Source organism: Carassius gibelio, chromosome A13 (assembly GCF_023724105.1).
Source record: "Carassius gibelio isolate Cgi1373 ecotype wild population from Czech Republic chromosome A13, carGib1.2-hapl.c, whole genome shotgun sequence".
Taxonomy (NCBI): domain Eukaryota; kingdom Metazoa; phylum Chordata; class Actinopteri; order Cypriniformes; family Cyprinidae; genus Carassius; species Carassius gibelio.
This window is the reverse complement of record NC_068383.1, coordinates 13806648-13831007: the sequence shown is the minus strand read 5'-3', so window position 1 is coordinate 13831007 and position 24360 is coordinate 13806648. Positions and strand designations below refer to the sequence as shown.

The 24360-nt window shown below is 35.5% G+C and overlaps 3 protein-coding genes across 3 annotated transcripts; all 3 read left to right on the top strand.

Annotated features, from left to right (window-relative positions):
• The first annotated feature begins 1635 nt into the window (after positions 1–1635).
• On the top strand, positions 1636–12482 carry LOC128026222 (galectin-related protein B-like). The gene is made up of 5 exons (XM_052613087.1): positions 1636–1976; positions 2373–2459; positions 2567–2655; positions 4502–4691; positions 7631–12482. The coding sequence occupies exons 1-5, from the start codon at positions 1944–1946 to the stop codon at positions 7772–7774; spliced, it is 543 nt and encodes a 180-aa protein (XP_052469047.1). The 5' UTR covers positions 1636–1943; the 3' UTR covers positions 7775–12482.
• Positions 12483–13914: 1432 nt separating this feature from the next.
• Positions 13915–16393, top strand: LOC128026219 (enoyl-CoA hydratase, mitochondrial). The gene is made up of 8 exons (XM_052613083.1): positions 13915–14132; positions 14532–14729; positions 14819–14946; positions 15037–15136; positions 15224–15328; positions 15417–15536; positions 15696–15763; positions 15839–16393. Exons 1-8 carry the CDS (start codon positions 14042–14044, stop codon positions 15902–15904), a joined length of 876 nt encoding a protein of 291 aa, XP_052469043.1. The 5' UTR covers positions 13915–14041; the 3' UTR covers positions 15905–16393.
• Positions 16394–18360: 1967 nt separating this feature from the next.
• Positions 18361–20393, top strand: LOC128026223 (fucose mutarotase). Its single transcript, XM_052613088.1, has 6 exons — positions 18361–18518; positions 19036–19104; positions 19397–19464; positions 19608–19706; positions 19841–19914; positions 20027–20393. The coding sequence occupies exons 1-6, from the start codon at positions 18434–18436 to the stop codon at positions 20091–20093; spliced, it is 462 nt and encodes a 153-aa protein (XP_052469048.1). The 5' UTR covers positions 18361–18433; the 3' UTR covers positions 20094–20393.
• Positions 20394–24360: the final 3967 nt, after the last annotated feature.

Here is a 24360-nt window from a genome sequence, read left to right as displayed (position 1 = left end):
GTGTTGAGGGAAAAGAACAGGAAGTAAGAAACAGACCACACACACCTGCTATATAGAGAGAGTGGGTGTGAGGAAGTGTGTGGGAGCTTGACATTCACAAAATAACACATAATAAGCATATTAAAACATATTCAGTAACGCAACGAGACAGAGAAAAAGAAACAGATTGCAAATATTCATATGGTGGAAGCAGATTCGAAAAAAGATCTTGAATATGACATCCTAAATACTAAGCTTATTACATCTGTTCACTGGATGTTTATTGCTTTAATGCCCGGAAACACTTTTAGACATCCAACAGCATTTTCTACAGGTGATGGTTAATGTCAGTTAGAGGATCATACATTGGCGTCATGTGTGGCAGGTGGGTGAGTTGTCCAGCAGGCCCAAGCAGGCACGATCAGAGCATGGCGGGCAGTGCCAGGGCTGTCTGTGGTGCTTTCTGCCAGAGCAGACGAGGAGAATGGAGCAGTAGGAGAGCAGTGCAGAGTGACTGCAGCATTAACCTAATTACAGTCTGGCCCTGCTAAATAAACACTTATTAAATTTGCATGCTCAAATACACTTTTGGACAGAGCAGGTCACAGTGCATGCACCCTTTTGCTGTCACCCAAAAGTCCACACTTTGTTAAAGAATATTAATTTGTTTTAAAAGGACATGAAGTAAAGACCCTTTAAATAAATGTAAAAAAAAATACCATATATAAAATGACATTTGTCCAAGGTGTTTCCCTCTAGCATACCATGACTATGCATAGGAAAAGTGGTTAAAAAAATGAATAAAAAAAAAAAATAACTAATGCATTTTAGAAGATAATAAAAATAATTGTATTTATTTGTTGGTTGGGATGCATGACCGTGGGAAGTGAAATTTTTATACAAGTTATGAAATTGATGTTGTTCAGGCACCACACAACCACTCTCTGACCAAAACCTCAAGCTTTCATTTGCGTGGTTAACTGCACAGTTAACAGTTTGTGCCAAGGGTCTGGTTTAACCTTGTTAACCTCTGCTGGTAGATGCTGTAACTAAACCTACTGTTTCTGAAAAGTGATCAAAATGATCCATGTTCTGACTTTAGGCACTAACTCACAAGACGTTAACTGAGGTACTAGAGTTTTGTGGATTCCTTGTGGATTATTGTGATGTTTTATCAACAGTTTGTGTGACGGCACCCATTTATTGCTGAATATATTATTGGTGAGCAAGTGATGCAATGCTAAATTTCTCCAAATCAGTGTCGATGATGAAACAAACTATTCCACATCTTGGATGGACCGAGGGTGAGTTAAATGTGCATCAAATTTTCACTATTTCGAGATTTCCACTGAAGAGCCACTCGTGTCACCTGCCACTAGGGGTCTCCCTCTCCCCGCTCGCGAGGGCGCACATTTCAAAGATCAGAAACATAATACTGTAACAATATCAACTGTTTCTCTCAGAATTAACCATCAAAATCCAACACACACAAACACAAAAGTAAAGCAAGGACTATGTTTACATACTAAAAAATATGCAAGCAATATTAACAAAATATGAGTCCTTACAAATAACATTTAAAATTCCAGCTACATTATGCTGGACCTTTAAGAAATATAATTGCCATGTTAAAAAAAAAAAAAAAAAAAAAAAAAAAAAAAACTGTTCAACTGTACACAATTATTATTCTGTTTATGTTCAGGTCCAATGATATTTGAGCAGATTAGGTTCATATAGAGGCTGGGATTAACCTCCACCCGTACGATAATCCGTGTCAGCATATTTCTTTGACACGTAGCTACACAATAGAGATGTTCCTTAATTCGTTTCGAGATTTTCTGTTTGGTTTACAGTTTTCTTCTTGAACTTGGGCACCTTGCAGCTCCCTGTCCGGTCTGCCACGACACTGACAGATTCCTGGGCTGGACCGCCTTGGATAAGCATCCTATGGTATTTTGTTCAAGATGGCGGTGGCGAGCATGGAAAAGGACGCGATAGTAAGTCACAAATGCCTTTGAAGTCTTACAATGCTTCAGATTTACATAATATAGCCATTATTGTTAACAGAACATTAATTTAATAAGAAGCGCAGTGGAAATCAGAACGCATCACATACATGCGTTGAGATAACTCGTTCATCTCTCACACTTAGAGTTGTGATTAATGATTTTGAAATGCAGACGCAGTAGACCGCAGTGGACAAAGAATACTTAAAGCGTTATTATAGCTCTTATGTATATAGTGCACATTATGTTTTTTCAAGTGCAGATGTAGAAGGCGTGTCGTTTTATTTTTAAAATCGTGTGCATTTGCATTACAGTGCTCGTGTTTTATTGTATTCCTCATATTTAACTGTTTTTTATATTTGTTAATCTTCTCTTTCTCATCTGAAGAACACCGAAGATGATCTTCACCTAAATAATTCGTTTGGAGATTCTGGGCTTATCTCCCCTGATAAAGAAGACATCTCTCGTATTCTGGTAGAGATGATGTTTAAAAAGCATTGTTATCTTATGTTATAGTTTCTGCTGCTGCATTGATGATTTTTGTTTGTTTGTTTGTTTGTTTTTCCCCATCTGACAACCAGACAGTTCCTTTCAGTGGACGGATCAGAGGTGGGATGAGGCCTGGGAAGAAAATCATTATAATGGGCATCATTGATCCAGAGCCAGACAGGTATGTTTTCATATCAAAATTGCATACATTTAAGAATGTACACATTCTAACAGTTGCAAATGGTTACATCAGACAGAAGCTCTGTCTCAAAACCTTGCAGGCTCCCTTAAACTACATTTTTGGATGTCATGGGTCTATATTCTGTCTGGATGTTTTGAGAAACAGAGCCTCTTGTTTCAGATTGCATTGGGTTGTAGATCTGCTTGAGAGACACTGCGTGGGTGTGTGCCCTGCTTTGTGATGATGGGTGTTTAAATGAGCTGTTAAGGAAACATATCAAAACACTGAGAGAACTGGGTGTGTCTTGGAAACGTATTATTTTAGGATGTTGATTTTAATAATCAGTGGTAAATCTTTTGATTCATTGGTAGTTCACGTTCACCTTATGTTGTTCTAGCCTGTATGAGTTTCTTCTATTTTAGGGTGATATATATATATATGGGTATAGATCACACACACCCGTTTAGGGGTACATTTACCAACATTCTCAGTCACCGTTCACATTATTGCAGTTGCACCGCTGCTTCACTTATGCGTACGCATGCAGTTTTGAAACTGGCTTAAATATAGAACACTAACAGGGCTCTCTCCACTAGAAGAGCTGGGCTGGGGTGAAATATTTTATTAATTAAATTAAGTAGTATTTAGGTAAGGAAGTGGACCACCAAACGGCAAGTACCGTATGAGAGCCTAAGAATGGGTAAAGCTGAAAAAGCTCAACAGTAGTTTGTGATTATTACACGGTTTCAACAATGTGGGGTTGGTAAGACTTATTTTTTTTTATTATTATTATTATTTAAAGTTCTTTTATGCTCACCAAGTCTGCATATATTTGATACAAATAAACTAAAAACAGTAATGTTGTGGATTTTTTTTTTTAATTAATATATTTCAAAGTGTGACGTATTCCTGTATTGAAAAATATGAATTGTTGACATCCATTCCTCCAGTCTTCAGTGTCACATGATCTTTCAGAAATCATTCTGTAATGCTGATTTGATGCTGAAGAAATATTTATTAAGTTGAAAACTTAACCAATGTCTGCTTAATTAATTGTTGGCCTGCTTCATTTTTTTGTTTTTTTGTAGTAACCTTATTACATTTTTCTTTCACGATCCTTTGAATAGAAAGTTCAAAATGACTGGATTTTGACAAATCTTTTGTCAAAAATGGTTTATCTATTTTAATGTACTGTAATTCATCCTTGCTGAAGAATATTAGTTTAATTTATAAAAATGTCAAACTTTAAAACCGTGTTGTTTAGTGGTTATTTCAAACTAGTTTCAATGGGTTTTTGTTGCAATTTACATTTATGCATTTGGGACATATTGGCATTTTTCCCGGTATTGTTCCCTGGGAATAATTTATTTGCTGGTATAGTAATGGTTCCTGGCCTGAGGGGATGGAGCCATTTCTTAAATTGTCTTTAAATTGTATTTATGCCGCAAATTTTTAATAAGTGTGCACCAATAGAAATCCTGATATATCAATGGTTAAGGGATACTAATGTGTAATTTCAGCTCAGGAATTCAGCCTTTCTAAACAGACTGCTGATCCATTAGGAATCCACTGTGGTGCTCATTCAATGTGATGGTGATGGATTCCAGTGCAGGCCTAAATTACTATGGAATTCATGGAAAGTTGATGCATGCTAGTTTTCTGTAATGTTTGGTAAACAGTTTGTAATGCTTCATCATGCCACGGTTGTCATATGGTTATGATGACATAACATAGAAAACATATTTGGACCAATGAATGAATCTTTAAAAAAAATAAGACCAACTTTAGGTAGTGCATTGCACCAGAAATGGGCTGTTTGCATGCTTAATGTTTGTTTTCTGCACAGCTTTGTCATCAGTTTGACATGTGGCCACAGTGATGAGAAATACGATGAAGAGCTCAGTGATGTGGCCCTTAAACTCAGTGCACGATTCAACGAAAGACAGTTCCTGAGGAATGCACGGCTTTCTGGGAAGTGGAGTGAGGAAGAGGCACCCATAGCTTACTTCCCCTTCATCCCGGACCAGCCTTTTAGGGTAATGAGCTGAAACACTGACATCTACATGCTCTCTTATCTGAGATCTCTAATCTGCATGAAGCATGAGTCCAAGGTTGTGTGCAAAACCAGTGGCAGCTGCCTCATTGCTTAGTCAGACTTAACGGACACCACTGTTTTACGCAGGTATGTCTTCAGACAGAAGGAAGTACCGACATAATGTGAAGCCTAAAGCAGTGGTGTTTAGTGGAATTCTGTAACAGTGGCAAATCTCCTTATTTTTCCCCCTGTGTTTTAATGTGAAAGGCTTCTGAAACACTACTTATATTACACTATCAACCAAAACTATGAGATTTTTTTGTATGTTTATAATTATATATTATTATATACTTTAATTAAAATCATCACAAAAGTTTAAAAAAAGTAAGCTTTTATGTTTTTTTTTTTTATTATATTTTTTTAATTTATTAAAGGGGGGGTGAAATGCTCATTTTCACTCAATATCCTGTTAATCTTGAGTACCTATGGAGTAGTACTGCATCCTTCATATCTCCAAAAAGTCTTTAGTTTTATTATATTTATAAGAGAAAAATAGTCTGTGACGATTTTTTTCGGAAAAACACGAGCCACTGGAGGCGTGACGTGTGGGCGGAGCTAAAGAATCACGAGCGCCAGTAGGCTTTTTCGTTGAGAGCATGTGGAAGCTGTGACATTACCGTGAGGGAAAAAAACCATCATCCAAAACAAACCATGGCTAACAGTCAGATTCAGCCGTTTATTTATGATCCAGAATCAGATCCTGAGACTGAAACTGAACAAGAGCAGCAGCAGCAACAACTCGCTCCGAGCGGGGCTCGAACCCGGGTCTCCGGCATGGGAGGCGGACGCACTAACAAGGAGGCAGAGATATTTTAAGCAGTTTTACTCACCGCCTGCGGTTCCAACACACGATCGTGACCCTTTTTCGTTGGGATTGCATCATCCTTAAGAAATAAACGATACGCAAATCCGTCGTCAAACTGGGCCTTGTTTGTAAAACAAGCATCTTCGAAATGCAGGGAACAAACAAAAACACTTGCACAACTCCGTCGATGCTCTTTAAAAATAAACTCCGTCCACTGGTCCCTTAATGTTTTTTTTTTTTTTTGGTAATCTGTGCAGGGTTGTCTTGCCCTGGCAACCAAAAACACACTTCTTTTGTGACTTTTCGCGACGCTCTCGCTCTGATCAGTGAATGCCTGTGCTCTCAGTGCTGTGCTGTACGGGAGCGCGTGCTCTTCCGGCAGACGTGCCCTTAGGACCCATATAAGGAAATTCCGCTCCATCTAACGTCACACAGAGCCATACTAGAAAAAAACTTTCCGAAACTTGTGACAAACCGGAAGGAGTATATTTGGAACAAAAATACTCCTTCAAACGTACAACTTAATTTTTGAAACTTTGTCCATGTTTGGCATGGGAATCCAACTCTTTAACAGTGTAAAAAACTCAGTATGCATGAAATAGCATACCTATATTTATAGCATAACTATATTTTTTTGTACTACACACTACTGTTACAATGTTTGGGCTCCTATTTTATTTATTGTGTAACAAAATTTATAGTTTTATTCACCAAAGATACATTAAATTGATTTAAGTGTGACAATAAAGGAGTTAATAGTGTTACAAATAATCTCTAACTTTTGGCCAATTTTAGAAAAAAAAGTTAATTCGTTGAAGGACCCCATTCATGATTGTAACTGAAGCCCATGATGTGCACATGGTGAATTTTTTTCCCTCAGAACTGTTCAAATATTACATTTATTAGGAGCCACTACAAAATTGTCATTGACAGAAAATGTCCTCCGGTGTGAGGCCTGTACAGTCACACCATAGGACAAAGATGTCACACCACAAGACAAGGTCTCTTTAAAAAGTATTTTAAATGATTAAAGATTTGTTTTACTCCTCTTTCTTTTTTGATCATATTTGATGTTCTTAAATGAAATAATTACATTGATTAAACTATTCTCTGATGTTTTTGCAGAAAACTTGTACTATTATAAAGTGTCATGAAAAGAAGTATAAAATTTGATATTTAGTTTTTTAAACTGAAAGACTTAAAGGAGAGAAATTAGTGGAAGAGAGAGGACATGGAAATATTGATAGAAAATCCAGATCCACCAGAAGGGAGGAGATCCCAAGAGAACGATACAGAAAGTAAATGGAATCAAAATGATAGCTTAAATAGAGTAGCCATATAGTTTTAAATTCATTCACATCTTAATGAATATAGTTTGAATATCAATCATGTTTAGCTGTGCCGCACATGCAGCGGTGGGCTTGAAGAGTTTCAGTAACATACTGATTGACTTTTATTGATAAATTAGTTTTTGTTTTGTTTAAAAAAACATGTTGATGTTATTTGTATTTAAATTAAACTTTCTTTTTCCTTTGACATGTTCAAAATTAAATAGAAATAATTTCATGACTACCATTTCTGTCCTTTAGTGTGATGTAATGTCCTATGGTGTGACGCATAAAAGATCACAGATTTGCTTTTCTCAAAATATCTATAAAAAAAAATATTGCTTTATATAATGGGACACACTGTACCGTTGAAAAGTTTTTGATATTTGAGATATATACAATCATCTATTTTATTTTATTTTTTCAGAAAGTATGACTGCTTTTGCATGTCAGTTTATTCCTTTATAATAGCCAATTACAGAATTATTCTGTATGGCAGAGAGTTGTATGATCAAAGTGGGTAAAGATGCTCCAAGATAATGAGTGCTTATTGTTTGTAATCTGGGCTGGTGAACCAAAAAATGGGTCACCGTTTCTAAATGCTGAGCTGAGATAAGCAGTCATACAAAAAAGACAAGCACTTCCTTTCAACACACTGTCCACAATGCAGCCCAGTGACTGACAAAGGATTCTTTTGATTTGATCTCATTTTGCTCTTTCTCTCCTCTCCTTTCCCCTTTTATACAGATTGAGATCCATTGTGAGCACCAGCGTTTTAGGATCTTTGTGGATGGACACCAGCTGTTTGACTTTTATCACAAAGTAAAGTCTTTATCTGCCATTAATATGATCCGGATAGTTGGGAGTCTTCATATCACCAAGCTGGGCTAACCAAGCACACCTGAGCACGCGCCAGAAAGGACTTCTCACAGGTGACCATCTGCACCTGTGCGCTTGCCACAGCTCTCACAAAGACATCAACAACATCTGCATTTTCACTTCTCTTTTGCCCTCTAACCTAACATCGTGATGATTTCTGAGTATTGTATCATAACCTGTTGGTGAATGGTTGCAATATCAGATGTGTGTTTTCCAGTATCTTTGCTTCATACTGTAGCATATTTGTTCAGCTTCAAAAGAAATTCAGGGATTGCACACTTTGATATGCACTCTGTGGCAGTAACATACGCCTCTGGGGTTTAGCTGCTCGCCATAGACACTGCCAATGTACTTGTGCTTGTAGTCTAGCAGTGTAGTTTCAAAATGATCCAAAACTCAGGAAATCAGATAGATCAGTTAATTATATTTCATTTCATTCTGATGACAAATTTACTTTAAATTATTATAAGATACTCTAAAATGTGTTGGCTGCTAAAATATAGGAGCTCAGATTCAGCATTTGTCATTCCACGTTTGTTTGATTTGCATTATTTAATCTTAATAATTTAAAATATTTTGGAAGGAAGATGTTATTTTCCTTTCCTGTGTCTGTTCATTGCAACTTCATTTTTGGGAGATAGATATGTTACACTGAAATATTAGAGAATGTAGGTTTGCCCCTTAATAGTCGACAAACTGTTAGTTGACAAGAAGAGGCGTGGTCGATCAAAAACGTATTAGTCACAGAAAAAAAAAAACAATCCAAAGGAAGTTGAAAAGTCACGTAGTCCGTGATGTACAGATTATTAACAGCTGGTCTTAGTGGTATTTGCGGTACATCAGTCAAGATATCCAAACCTTTTTTTGTTCATCAAATTCAAATGTGGCTTATCATCTGAAACATGTAAGGAGCAGCAACATGGCTGCTTTCTCTAACATTAACCTAGAAAAATGTGTGCTATTCAAGTGTTTATGTGTAGTGTGGAAGAAGCATGCTCACTAGATGACCGTTAACTTGGAGGCACCCGTGTGATCATTTGCATTTAACTTAAAATACTATAATTTTCTAACGGAGTAATACATCTTTTTGTGTGCACTCACAATGACAAAGACAATTGTGCTTTTGTAAAATAATGAAAGCAAACATTACGTTTTCTGCTATCTAGGGCTCTGTGAACTTGAGGATGTCAAAAACAGTTAGCCAAAACTCCACAATATATCTAGTGAAATGTTAAATGGTCCAAATCAAATGGGAAACAAATAATTTCAGATTGTGGAATCACTGCAGCCGAAAATACAGAAAACACTTGTTTATCAATGAATTATTATAATGTTAAGGCAATTGTCTGGGGTTTTTTTTAATACAATTTTTCTTGACGCATTCATAATTTTTCTGCCGGTGTGCTGTGGCAAGTTTTATATGTTTTATTTTATACGCTTCAGTGCTAATAGTCTATAGGCAATTAAAGGCTCATATTAATTATGAATTATATGGTTCTATTAAATAAACGTGCAGTTGATTAGTCGACTAATTGCTAAAAATGAATGACTGCTAGTCGAATAGAAAAATCTTTAGTCGAGGGCAGCCATAGTAGAATGTCACATGAGGATTATTTAATTCAAGGTAGAAGACTTTATTTTTAGAAATTTGATCATCCAGTTATTCTCTTACACACCTGCACAATATTTAATTACAAGAGTATAATGTTAAATTCTTGGCAACTAAACCAACAAATTATTGCTTTTGGACACTTCCAGTGTTTTCTGTGAGGAATGACTTCAGTGATGCAGTTTTGCAAAAAAATAACTCCGCTTATGTTTACGCTTTATTATAGACTTCGTAAAAAAAAAAAAAAAAAAAAAAAAAAAAAATTAAGGAGCAGATATAACAGGGCTGAATTTTTTCTTGAATGTGAGGTCATCCACTGATAGGCTTCGTAAAAGCTTAGCTGTGGGTGTAAATGAGTGTGTGTCTTCAGTCTTAAAAAAAATAAATAAATTATTCTCTCCTTCTTCCTCGTACTTCTAATGTCACTCCTCTAAATATATAAACATAATATGAATGGTCAGCGTATTTCCTGTATTCAGCAGTGCTTTTTGCTCTGAACCTTTGCCCTGTAAACCCAAAATGCTGTCCACTCGGTTGTTTTCTGCTCAACTTCCACTTGTAGGATTGGATTAGTATGATAACAGTGATTATTATTGCTACTTATTATATTACAATATTCGAAAAACACCTCTTGATTTGCATTCATTTGCATGACATGTATATTATATTACATGTATATTACCATTCAAAAGTTTGGGGTCTATAAGATTTTTTAGTTTTTTTTTTAGTTTTTGAAAGGAGTCTCTTATGCTCAAAAAGACTGCATTTATTTCATGGTAACTGCAGTAAAAGCAATAATGTTGTTTGTGTGAAATATTATTTCCATTTAAATTTACTTTACATTTGCGAGCTGAATTTTCACTCTGGCCTTCAGTGTCATGTGATCCTTCAGAAATCATTCTGGTTTGCTGATTTGATGCTCAAGGAACATTTCTTATCAATGCTGAGAACATCTGTGCTTAATATTTTTGTGGAAACTGTGATATTAATTGGTATTAATTTCTTTTAAAAAAAATTACTGACCCAAAACTTTTGAACGGTGGTGAATGTAGTACTACGGTCACATAAATTCTCGTTGATGAATGTGCCATGTGTTGTAGTGAAAGGGTCAGCAATGCTTCTCAGTAGTCAGTATTACTGTATATTCAGTATTATGGCAATTGGCTAATATGGCTAATATTTTCTAACATTATACTTCGTCTGTGTCCTGGAACTCATGGAAATAGAGGCAGTGATGAATGAAATTGAAGGGCTGCTGTTTTTGTCTGCTTTACTGGACGATCTACTTGACTGAATTCCATGTGATGGAATAATGCTATTATACACCAGAGTACTTAACACCAGCCAAAAACATTTGCCCACATCAGCGTCTGGCCAACATTGAAGTCAGAGGATTTACTGAGTTCAATAGAGAGCTTGTATTAAAGATCCTCACTCTGTTGAGAAGGTACTCCTGATGGAAAACTCCAGCTAAATAAAGTATTGTACATTTAATTTGAAATAGGTCATTTTAATGCTGATTTACCTCTGCATTTTTTTGTCTCTCAAACTCGTGCAGACATTGTTTAAATGATATTTGTATGGCAGCACAAGCAATATGGTCCCATCTGACATGTGGAAAAATGCACTTTGATATGACATACTTAGCAACTGAAATATGGTCATCTGGTCCAATGTGATACACTTAATAGTATTGCTATTTAACTGCTTAATTGGTGAGTTGTGAGCTTCATTCTGTCTGGTGTGGTTTTAAAGTTTAAATGTTGACCATTTTGAACATCATTTAGTCTCTAAACATTAAGTGTGTGAAATTACACCTAGATAACTGAAAAATGGGGAGGGAGAATCTGTATTTAATAAAAATAACATGTCAATAGTGTTGACTGTGCTTTAAGAAACCTAAGTATAATAATAGATTTTGTTAAAGTATTTGGCAGACGCTGTTATCCGAAGTGACTTACAGTTCGCTGAATTTTTAACAAAATCTTTTGTTAAACTCTTCTCCCTATGATCTTACTAATATTCCTGAGTACTGATACCAGTTCTGATGCTTCCATCTTTATTCCTGTTTCTTGTCTTGTATCTCAAAATTACCAATCTTTCAAACTAGTTCACATTCATGAGGGCTGAAAATGAATGTCCTGGTTGTAAACTATTGTTATGAAGCCTTCAAACTTTGGATGTACATATACTAAATAAGCCTCTGTTTGATTGTTTGATTATCTGTTTGATAATTTTTTTTTTTTTATATATATATGTATCCTTTTGCTACTGCAATAATGTCTTAACACTAAAGAGAGTGTTAGTATGGTGTATGTGATATTTATTCTGAGTTTACAATGGTTAACAGTTCATCAACATTTTAGTTGATTTCTTTAGACTATAGGTAGCATGGTACATGTTTGTTTTTTCCTTTTTGGATGTTCAGAGCTTTGATTTAAGAGCTTAATATGTCAGTTCTTTTATATAAAGAAATCATTTCAGACTTGTTTATGTATTTCTAAAGTGGCTGATTATTTAGAGGTAGTTTGTATTGTTGGATGTAGTTGCACAATCTTTTTCATGGATTAAAACCTGCAGAGGTATTTATTATTGTAACTTGGTATTTATCAGAAATGTGCCTATTTAAATGTGGCGTTGGTGTTTGGGATATAAAATGTTATTCTTACTAATAATTTATACAAACAGAGATACAAATTTTGACTTGCCCTTTATTGATTGATTGATTTTGTAATGCATACTTAATGTGTGGTTGAAGCAAGTGCTGCTATTGACTCTAAATCAATAAAAACAATTTGCTAAGGTATGAAAAGTTAGTCATCCAGAATTCCCTGTAAAATACTTCAGTATATATAGTACAACTAAAGAGTAGCATTTGGGTGAAAAAAGTGAATATACCAATGAAAATGTGCATTACAAATATCTAAAAGTACACTTGTGGTAATTATGTTGTGACTTCTGTCAACAGGATAAACATAAGCTAATGTCAACGCATTGTGTTTTTTATTTTAAAGGCAAGATTTGGTTATTTTGTGAATTCTGTAACCTCCATGAATATCGGTGCTTTTCTAATAGATTTGCAAACCAATAAATGAACAGACTTTGAAGTCATTTAATGTGTCCTGTGTAAGCGCTTAACATAAACTATTCCAGAAAGCTGGATATCTGAAACAGCCCGGGTATGTTTTAAGGGCAAGCAAGGGGATAATCTCAGTAAAAAAAAAAAAAAAAAAAAAAAAAACTAAGTCAAATATTATTCTAATATGTTATTATTTTTATTTTATTGTGATATAATAGTTATGTAATAGTTATTTTAAAACTGCTTGGCTATTTACCAGTTCAAGCAAAACGCGAAAGCGTAAACATCAAACTCTGTAAATTGCAAGAATATAGTGCCCTCTACTGGTTGGTTTCTTTTATTGGAGAAATAAATTATTTCATTTCATTCATTGTAATAAATATACATTTTGAAATCATACATAACTTTAACATCCGATTAGCCTTTTTGTATGATATAAGTTTTCTACTGTGAATACAAAAACAAAAAAGGCAGTACATTTGGCACAATGTCAAATTCTTTCACAAAAGTGATCTAAAGAGGGAGCTATACGCACAAAAAACAAAACGAACCGTTGCTATTTCATTACTATGTAGCCTAATACTTGTGATAAAACGAGGTCTAATGAAAGTATAAAAAGGCTAAATAAAGTCATTAACTCTTTAAACATCCCTGAAAGAGGCTATAGTGAAATAACTTTAACTGGAGTTTTTTTTAAGTATCTGGCATCCCGTCTACGTAGTCTTTTATACCATCAGCAGCAATAACAGGCTCCTGTACTGCGCGTCTTAGGTGTCGCTCTTCATTTAGACGCGAGTTTAACTTTCTAATTGTTTTTTCTTTTCACAATAATGTCTCAACGTGATAGGGAAAAAAATATTTTTTTTCTTAATGACAATACAATCTGTTTAGGCATTTGATACTTTATATATCTTTTGGGAATTTAGTGCACGCGCAGAAGGCCTGTGCCCGGGGATCTTTGATGATCTTCAGATGATGGGATGGAGTACACGGATCTTTCCTCAATGTTTTTACCTTAAGTTTTATATGTTAGCCTAATGTCACACTGCGCAAAATCAAATGCTTGGTCGTCGTCAGAGATTCAAAGTCATGCATGTAATAATGTGAAATAATGATTCTGTAAACACCTGTTGATAGAATCTGCACTAGCTAGTGCTGCCACCGACGTTAGAGTTTTAATGGGTAGTAGTTTGCTAATTAATCATTTATAGCCTGTATGTTTTAGAAATCTAAATGCAAAAACAACTAAGTCTATTGAAAAACGTCAATTCAGTGCTAATTAAATGAATATGCTTTCTCATACTGAAACGGAAAGTATCATTAGAAGACATATGTGCATAAACGGTCGTACAGTAATCTGAGAGAAAAACAAAAACTGCTGCTGTCATGGGTCCTGACTGAGAGGTACGTAAATTACGTAGGCTATTCCAAATTCCAACATCCCTGAAAGAGGCTGTAGTGGAATAACTGTAACTGGAGGTTTTTTAAATAAAGTATCTGGCATCCCGTATACGTAATGACGTAACCATTGAGATCCAACCAGCGCGACTTTAGCGTCGCAGTGTCACCGTTGACCTGAACACACACAGCCATGGCGCTGCTCTGCAGATCCACAGGATTACTGCTCAAACACAGTAAACTGCTACCTTCTGCATTCGCGGCAAAAAGGCAGTGCAGTTCAGGTAACAGAACCATTGTCTCCGTAAAATTAATGGCTTCATTTTCAATGTTACTCTCGAGTTTTGCGTGCTCTGGTTCTGTGACTGCTGAATGTATTGTAGTAGCATCTCTAACCTATTAATGGAAAGAAATGAGCTTTATAGTAGCTGCAATTAATTACTGTGTGTGTCCGTCCGTCCGTCCGTCTGTCTGTCGTGTCTGACCGTTTACAGTTAACACATATTTAAGAACAACATAATAATACAGTGCGGATAGTAGAAATATATCTAAAATAAAAAGCCATGACATCTTGTGAACTCTAATGAGGTGATATATATATGCCAAATCCATACTGTTTTAAATTATTATAAAACTGCATGGATCCAAGTTAATTTGTCCCCCTACTTTCATCTCTATTGCAGGAGGCCAGTATCAGTACATACTAGTTGACAAAAAGGGTGAAAAGAAGAATGTTGGTTTCATCCAACTGAACAGACCAAAGGCCCTGAATGCTCTTTGTGATGGACTTATGATGGAGGTGGGCAAAGCCCTTGATGCATTTGAGGCTGATAGCGAAGTTGGAGCAATTGTCGTCACAGGAAGTGAAAAAGCCTTTGCAGGTGTGAAACTGTCTGTGAAATTAGTTGTGTGTTATATAGAATTGTTCTGGGCTGATCATTGTGTTTTATTGACACATTTGCTTTCATAGCTGGAGCTGATATTAAAGAGATGCAGAATCGAACCTTTCAAGAGTGCTATGGTGGAAACTTCTTGGCACATTGGAATAGAGTATCAACTGTCAAAAAGCCTGTTATTGCTGCAGTCAATGGATTTGCGGTAGGTACATGTTTTAAATCCATTCACTAGAAAGACTGTTTAAACCTTATTCCCTCTCAAGCATAAACATGAATGTATTGTCCTGTCCAGCTTGGTGGAGGATGTGAGTTTGCCATGATGTGTGACATAATCTATGCTGGGGAGAAAGCACAGTTTGGACAGCCAGAAATCCTGCTTGGGACCATTCCTGGTACAATAACGCATCAGTATTTTTGGTTTAGTTGATTCATTGCTGAAGAACAAAGCAGCTAAAAAGACAGCATTTCTTTGGTTCCAGGTGCTGGTGGCACTCAGAGGCTTACAAGAGCAGTGGGGAAATCCCTTGCAATGGAATTGGTTCTCACAGGAGACAGAATCTCAGCTCAGGACGCAAAACAGTCTGGTTTGTCTTTCAAACTTTCTTTTGCCATATACTACAGGTTCTTTCTTCTCTCAATTAAAGAAGTGGACTAATGTATTCATCTTCACAGGTCTGGTAAGCAAAGTGTTTCCTGTGGATCAGCTGGTTTCAGAAGCGATCAGATGTGGAGAGAAAATAGCTGGCAATTCCAAACTTGTCTCTGCGATGGCAAAAGAAGCTGTTAACGCCGGTAAGAGTCTTATTAAATAGATGGTTGATACTTTTATTGTTGAAATATATTCTGCTCATGTTTCATGAATGACTGACATTAGGCTCATGGAGTTAAAAAATACAGATAGTCCTGTACATCCTTTTAGAAACTGACAGTTTCATTTGCCTTTAATTACAGCATTTGAACTGACTTTAGCTGAGGGCAATCGACTTGAGAAAAGATTGTTCCATGCAACCTTTGCAACGGTGCGTCACTTTTATTCCACTTATAATTTTTGAGGAAAAAGATGACTTCATTCTTAAACTTTCTCTAATTTGCAGGAGGACAGAAAGGAGGGCATGACTGCTTTTGTTGAGAAGCGAAAGGCTGCTTTCCAGGACAATTAAAATTCCAATGGAAAATACCGAAGTGTTTAGTTTGTGATCAAATGCTGTTATTATAGTACTCTACTTTGCCTTAATTTTCTTATTAAGTGTTTCTGAAAAACATCAAGATCTATACCTCTGTGTTGACAAACTTGCATGTTGTTCAGTGAGCTCACATTTAGTTGAATTTATAAATTAACCATTTCTAATCAATCTTTGGGTATTGTTGATGGTCTGGTATTATCACCTTGAAACCTTCTTTTATTAATACACTATAAATAGAGTAACTCATTCATGCTTAGTGCTAACTTTACAACACTATTGAAAATTTTGAAGAACCCCTCTGATTTGACTTTGTATGTTGATATTGCTCTTATTTGACAGAAATTCCTTGGTATAGGACGTGAGACAACTCACAATTCCACTTTGTACACTCTAGATGGTGCTGTGGGTGTATTTTCAGTCTTTCGTTGAGGTTATCATTGAGGTAATAAAGTCGCTGTAGTAGTATTTTTACTATTTAAACATTTATATATCTGCTATTTGACAAAAAAAATCCTTTCAGTATAATGTAATATTATTAAGTGTTTTATTGATATATTGCAACATGGGGTTTTGGAGGACACTGCAAATTACAATGTTCATAGCCTAAACGCAATACAGGTTTCGTGCGGCATAGTGATGTTTGTTTATAAACCAACGACAGGATCAACATATCATAGCAAAAACTCTTATTAAAAAAATCTAATATTGTTCTTAGAAACCAGGTTATCTCATACATTTTAACATATCACTATTGAAATTATTATTTATAAATAAGCATTTTCAGCTTATTAATTTGCGCTTTTTAATTTAGCCTACTTTAAAAAAAATACTTTAATAACTTGCTATTTGTGGGGCTATTCGTATTTTAATAACCTAAATTTAATAAAACCTAATTTACGAAAAGTTGCAGCTTTTTAAACTAAACCGCTAAACTTCAGTTATTGATGAATAACAATAACGTTGCTTAATCATAACTTTAATCAGCTGTCAGGTTAAAGATCACCAGAGAACTTACAACCCACTTTTACGCATTAAAAACTGAATATTGTAGCCTAAGTGAAATAAAGCGTCCAGAAGGACCACGGCAGATGTAATTAAAGGAACAGCCTATTCATCTCAATTGCACACCAACAATTTTCTCACTTGAAAATCTCGGCTTTTTTCGCACGGGGTCTTTCCAAGATCTCTCAAACGTCCGTAGCCTAATTGATTTTAATTTTCATTCAATATTCCCTCACACTCCAGCTTCCTTCTCAGCCCCTGGAACAAAACTTTTAAAAGAAGAGAAAAACCGTTCTCTCCACACACCGCGACAGCACAAAGGTCTCCTTAAAAACAGCAAAAGAGAGGGTCCACTTTGAAGTATATCCCCTGCTAACGAAAGGTCAAAATAATAAATGTAGACCGAATTGAGGCGCTCAGCGCAGACAAAAGGGGCAAAACGTTACATTTGGGCAGAGGCAGCTCCTCATAGCGTGATAAACTCATTTAAAAAGCAGAATCAAAGCGGGAGCAGCATGGTTCCTCGGTGAAAGAAAAGCGCTTTGAACTGATCAGACAGTCTTGGCTCCTCAGAATGTCTTTTCTTCCATCAGTCTTCCATCTTTCAACTTTCACTCAACATGTTGCAGCTGCATAGCCTCCACACACCTCTTTCGGAGCAAATTACCCTGAATTACAACAACATCACCAGCAGTTCTTCTTTATCAATATAGGCTACTATACTGCACGTCTTAGGTGTCGCTCTTCATTTAGACCCGAGTAGGATAAAGCTTTCTATTTTTTTTTCTTCTTCACATAAATGTCTCCACGTGATAGGGGGAAAAAAACTTATTTTTTTTCTTAATGACAGTAGAATGTGCTTAGGCATTTGATACTTGATATATCTTTTGGGAATTTTAGTGCACGCGCAGAAGGCCTGTGCCCGGGGATCTTTGATGATCTTCAGATGATGGGCTTGAGTACACGGATCTTTCCTCAATTTTTTAGACTACCTAAAGTTTTATATGTTAGCCTAATGCCACACTGCGCAAAATTAAATGCTTGGTCGTCGTCAGAGATTCAAAGTCATGCATTTAATAATGTGAAATAATGATTATGTAAACACCTGTTGATAGACCTGTTGATCTAGTGCTGCCACTGACGTTATAGTTTTAATGGGTAGTAGTTTGCTAATTAATCATTTATAGCCTGTATGTTTTTGAAATGTGAATGCAAAAACAACTAAGCCTAGCTACTATTGAAAAATGCCAATTCAGTGATAATTAAATTAATATGCTTTCTTATACTGAAACGGAAAGTATCATTAGAAGACCTATGTGCATAACGGTCGTACATTTATCCGAAAAAAAAAACTGCTGCTGTCATGGGTCCTCAGAGGTACGTAAACTACGTAGGCTATTCCAAACGCAGGTTGCGTTAGAAACGTAGCTCTACCTTTGTTTAACCAATTGAAATACATTTAAAGGGTCACATGATTCCTCACAAACAACTCACTGCTTTGAAATGGTCATACTAAAAGGAATCCCGTCCGTACTTACGCCTGAATTATTGTATGTTTTGGCGCAAATGGGCCATGGAGATGAACTTGGTAAGTCGTAAATGAGATTAGACAACAATTTTCTTTTTTTAACGAACGTCACGCCAAACTTCCTGAAGCCTGACGTTCTTGTGACACGCATGTGACATCTGGCGTCTAATAGACGACATACCTGTTTGGATAAATATAACCTGTCACTGGTTTATACAAGGTTAGATACGATTTAAAAACGCCACGGATAAATCCGAGTTCGTGCAGTAAAGAGGGAATTGGTGTTGCTTTGGCAGCGCTCCGTGCCGCGCAGCTCGCGCTTTCATTTCGATCATCAAAATGTCACTCAGAAAACTTTGTAGGCTGTGTCTCATAAAAATGTCACATTTTTATTATCTCTAAGCCAAAGCACATATCCGCATATTCGCCTCCCGCTGGTGTTGAAAAGCGACGACTTTCGGTCGGTCGGTAGCACTGAGTGGATCTGCTTTGTCACATGAGCGCAAGCGAGACATCAGGACAGTACTACGAACTCCGTGTGTGGATTGTCATGTATAATTTTTTTTTTTTTTTTTAGTTCTTGCAGACGCAAATTTTCCTTCCTCATCTATTTGTAAATGTGGTCCAGTGGAGATCAGAGCAGATGGTATGTGTTTACAAAATATAGTAGGATTTATTTTTTATATAGGCTACAACAAAATTGTTTTATATGCACTTTCATAGTTCTTGTACTGTTTGAAAGAAATCTCACGCTAACTTTTTATGGTTTTGCAGAAGTTGCCTAATGATAACTGACATGTGATAAACTGATTATTGTAATTCCAGATCTACTCAGCCCAAAATAATTCTCAATATGCATTGAACAGCCAACTGACATTTTTCTCACTGATAGCTTTGCATTTAGTTTTCTAATCAAGTATATGGTTTTACTTTTTAAGGTGTAGGTATACCAGAACTTCTGAAGGCAATACTGAGGCTTTTTCCTCTTGATACCTATGATGATTCGGTGGGTGATAACATTTGTACCATTTTCTGGCATCTTTAATTTTTGAAATGGCTCAACCACAAATTTACACCCTGTTTATTCATGTATGTAACTTATCATTATTGTAAGTTGTGTCTGTCACTGAATAAGGCCTGATTTTTTAGGCAGCTGTCATGGATCTTGTGCAGAGTGACAAATTGAAGGGCCTGAAAGTGCCGGTATGGGACCAGTACTCTGACCTCCTGAAACAAGCAGGATCAGATGTAAGCTATTATATACATAAAAGGTCATAACTCATATGATGAGGACTTTTCATCACTGCTGATATTATATTGGGCCAAGCTAGTATTACAAAGGCAAATCATTTGTCCAGGATGTACTTTTTTCTTTCTTTCAGGGTAACTTCAAGTTTGTTGAGCGTTTTGCATTTTATGAGCGTGCCAAGAAGGCATTTGCTGTAGTAGCAACTGGGTGAGCAGTTTTATTTATGATCTACGGTTGGTCTTTTCAACTATTCAAATATTTTATATTTAAGAAATAATAATAATAAACATAATAGATGATCCTTAAATCTGTCCGACAGGGAGACTGCACTGTATGGAAATCTCATAATCAAGAAAGGTGTCATTCCGCCTGCTGAACTGTGCTGAAGCAAGGCTGCTTGGTACAGTTTTTCCAGTGTCAGAGATATTACACCAAAATTCCTATAGATAAGGCACATAGAAAATAACTTTATATAAGAAAGATTGTATATATAAAAAGGCATGTTATTAATTTAATGCCATCTGTTTAGATTTTGATTACAAAAATTACTGTTCATAATTTTTCTCAAAATTTCAAAGAGTTTTCTGTTAATACTTTTTGTAGCGTGATGTAAAATAAGTAAAAATACACTTCCTCTAATACATAATTATAGAAAAGCATACAATAAAATAAAATTTGAAAATGCATTTTAACTGTTTCAAATGTATTTTTTTAATGAAGGTTTTGTGAATGAAAGTCGGCTCTGTTTAATATTTCAACATTTGATCTTAAAGTTCAAATAAACCTGGTCAAATGTAGCTTTTCTTGGGCAACAGGTGAAGCTCAGTCCCCACCTGCAACATTTGATTTTGTTGCCCACTGTTCCTTGAATTAGCAGCTAAACTGAGCTCTGAATCTTCTCTCATAAGGACTATGGAAATATAAAAAGTTTGCTTTTCTTATACTTTGCCTCAATAAATACTTTCAACTTTTAATTATTATTTTTTTTAATTATTACTTTATTAGAAAATGTAATGCATTTATTCTAAAATTATTTTTGAATTGATCCATATTGCTTGTTAATTATGCTCACAGTCTTCTCTGTGTATTGATGAATTTGAGACATGCTAAACAGAAATAAAATAAACTTTTTTTTCTATGTTCAATATTAGCTTACATGGAAACTAGGTTAAAACACATTTCAAGGTTTAAAAAATAGAGAGCATTTAATTAAAATTATGCATAATGAATTAACATCCAGTATTACAATCCTTTAGACATGATAATACTTATTCTATCACTGCTTATGATAAAGGTCATCCAGATCTTCCTCTGGCTCTGCGTGCACCCGGGTGAATAGGGAATATATTAATCGGCAGAGCCTGCTTGTCAGACTTTACCTCCAACTATGTCCTTCTCTTCTCTCATTGGCTCTTCAGCTACATCAAACATGCTGTGGTATAGATCATCCCTGTCTTCTTCTGGTTTGTCATACATCCGTACCGGATCATGTTCCAGTAGCTGAAAGTAGTTTTCAGGCTGTTTTGCATCAGCTGTACGTTTTATGTCAAATGAGTGTTAGAGAGCATCTTTATCCTCTTCAGGTCTGTCATATTTCTGCTGTATTTCTTCTTTTACGGCTTTCCAAATCAGCATGTTAGGATCGCTGTCAAAATCTGTAATGTCCATGTCCTGCGGTGGCTCCACCTCCTTCATTCCCAGGATCTTCTTCCCATTGGGAAAACTTCAGTGGAAAACGAATATCTCATTTCAATGATTTGTAATATTTTGTAATAGATTTTATATATACCTAAAACATATAGACTTGTATGATTTACAGTAGGCAAGACATTACTATAGTGTCCTGAACTGCTTTGCCCAACTCTTTTTTCCTGCAGGACAAAATGTAAAAATAAAATGTACAATTTATAAATTTTTACATGTAAAAACAACAAGTAAAAAAATAGCATATAGATTTTTTTGTATAAGAAAATAATAATTTGAAGTAATTTGATTAAATGATGAAAGGGTATTGCTTAATCAGAAATCACAGATTTAAATTAAAGTTCATTAAAATGAATGTTAAATTATTTACATCCTTTTCATCTTGCTCAAAATGGCAAGAAGGTCAGGTCAGTCTTGTAAAAACAGTTGCTATAGCCATTGTTTATTTTATTTTCTTTTGTAACTTAAGACGGTCAATATGTTTTGCTGTAAATTAAGAGAACTGAAATATTAGAAGTCAAACCTACCCTGGGCCTGTATGGCTTGGCTGAAGTGCTAAACAACAGCACTGATAGGCAGACTAGAACAGAAAACCTTTCATGTGGGAAACAAAACTTGAGTGTTGAGGCTCATACCTTTAACTTAAAAAAGAGAAAAAAAATCCATAGATAACAGTGATCATAGTGGTTCATCAAAACTCACCTGATTATTGTGGTTCCTTAGTTACAATCACAGTTTTATATATATATATATATATATATATATATATATATATATATATATATATATAGGCCTCTATATATATATAATTTTTTTTAAACCCGATTATTAAAATTATTTGATATTCTTTATGCACTTCATGCCGAACACTAATATTATGTCATCTTTATCATGATAATGGAAGCGAGACACTCATCTTTCAAGATAAAAGTCGACAGTACATTACAATTGAAAACAGATAATCATTCGCTGTTATCTGACCGACAGGAAATGATCGGATATTAATAATGCGCGTGTAGATGACTCTGGGAAAGGCTATAGGCAATCGGACTTTGGAGTCGGACTCAATTTTAATGGTAGCCTATTGCAGACCGTTTTATGTAAAAAATAAATAAATAAATAATAAAGATAAATAGAAAAACATTATGATAAGTATCGAATATTTAATAAAGTAATTGTGATTTAATAGTGATACGGCTAACTGGGAAAAGTAAACCTTTTTTCGTTTTTATTCAGGATGAAAATCCTAGCGTTTTGGTTTTAAAGATGTTTGCGACAGACATCCGGCAATTTAATGCGAATGAATGCAGTAGGGTCAGGTTTGGGCGGAGGATTAAGAATTAAAGGTTAGTTAGACGCTCCAGCCACCCAAGTGGTGTCTTTTCCCAAGCATCAAAAACACGCCCCTGCAGTCGCGGGGTCACACGGCGCACCGCCACAACATACTCAAGAGCTCCCGAAATTATATCTCTAGCCTAACGTGTATCGATTTAACTTTAAACTATCTCTAACAGGTAGGCCAACTAAAAGTAACTCTTTTTAAAGCACATGCTTTTGAAGATGGATTTCTGTTTGTGGAGTGAAATTGCATGTGGCTGATTTGAATGAACTTTAAGAATAACACAAGGAGAACAAAACCTAAGAATCATGATGAACTGTAAACTAAATCATGACCAGGTTCAACATTTTAAAAGTGGATATTATATTTATATTTTGTGATGCATTTAATTCTATTTACTTTACACTGAATTGAGTTGATTCACGTTAAAAAAGTGCTACATGATAGGCCGAATCATGTTTGTTCAGAAAGCCCATTTTTGTAAATGCGCTTGCTATCCCTTGTTGACTAACGGCACCCATGTAGACGCTCTCATCTCCCATGGATTTGAGTCAAAAATCTGTTTAGCAGCACACAGCGTTTGACTGCGAGACTGAGGGCAGACGAGCGCTCTGTGATCTTAATGCCAAGTGCTTGGTCTCATATTGGGCTTACTGCAGGATCAAGAGCGAGATGATGATTTGTTTACTCACTGCTCGAGTGCAAACAGCTTGAGTCACAGTCTCGCTCTCACAAGGAAGGCTTTTCCAAAAGGCTCTCAGCACAGGAAATGTGGCACCTGAGTGCCCCGCATGAGGAATTTATTCCAGTCAGTGTATTAACAAAGCCTTCAAGGCATCACTGTAAAAAACATTTATCTTTTCTTACCGCTACGACAGTGCATACCTGTAATTAGACAGATTGTGATTTTAATACAGCCGAAGCCTGTGGGGCCCCATGCAGTGCTTTGATACTTGTTTCACAGCCATAATACTCAAGTTGTTAAAACATAGAACGATCAAACATGCTTGCTTAATGAATACAAATTATGGCATTATCTCTGGAGTTTCATAGTCTTGTGTGTTGTGGACTGTGTTATGATGTCTGTTTGTAGTTCTATATTAATGAAGCTGTTTTGTGAAGAGTATATGTGCTCCCCTCACAAACCATGACTAAAGAGACACGGTTGCTTATTTGATAACTTTATGAAGCAGACTTATGCTGTATAAACCACAGGAAAGAGCATTGAAGAAAAGTATAAACATAACTTAGCAGAATCTGAGAGGATAATGTGTAAATCAAATGAATCTGTCATGTCTTTTTTTTTAAACAAATCTATTTTATACAATGGATTATTTGTTTAGAGAGAATTTCCATCCCAAATATTCAGTGCACATTTGAAGAAACATTCTGAAAACACCACATTGAACTAGACAAGTTTATGGGATATCATTTTAAAGTTGAAATGTATTAAAGTACAAATATAAATATATATACACACATATATAGTTAATGTTAGTTAATGTATTAACTAACATGAATAAACAATGAACAATACATTTATTATAGTAGCTATTATTCTTTGTTAATGTTAGTTAATGAAAATATAGTTGTTCATTGTTATTACATGT

Coding starts and splice junctions, on each gene's coding strand:
- LOC128026222 (XM_052613087.1), top strand. CDS start 1,944: ATGGCGGTGGCGAGCATGGAAAAGGACGCGATA. Junction 2,656..4,501: donor ATTGATCCAGAGCCAGACAG/GTATGTTTTCAT, acceptor TTTTCTGCACAG/CTTTGTCATCAGTTTGACAT. Junction 4,692..7,630: donor TCCCGGACCAGCCTTTTAGG/GTAATGAGCTGA, acceptor CCTTTTATACAG/ATTGAGATCCATTGTGAGCA.
- LOC128026219 (XM_052613083.1), top strand. CDS start 14,042: ATGGCGCTGCTCTGCAGATCCACAGGATTACTGCTCAAACACAGTAAA. Junction 14,730..14,818: donor AAGTGAAAAAGCCTTTGCAG/GTGTGAAACTGT, acceptor TTGCTTTCATAG/CTGGAGCTGATATTAAAGAG. Junction 14,947..15,036: donor CTGCAGTCAATGGATTTGCG/GTAGGTACATGT, acceptor TGTCCTGTCCAG/CTTGGTGGAGGATGTGAGTT.
- LOC128026223 (XM_052613088.1), top strand. CDS start 18,434: ATGGTCATACTAAAAGGAATCCCGTCCGTACTTACGCCTGAATTATTG. Junction 18,519..19,035: donor GGGCCATGGAGATGAACTTG/GTAAGTCGTAAA, acceptor TTTTTTTTTTAG/TTCTTGCAGACGCAAATTTT. Junction 19,105..19,396: donor AGTGGAGATCAGAGCAGATG/GTATGTGTTTAC, acceptor TTACTTTTTAAG/GTGTAGGTATACCAGAACTT.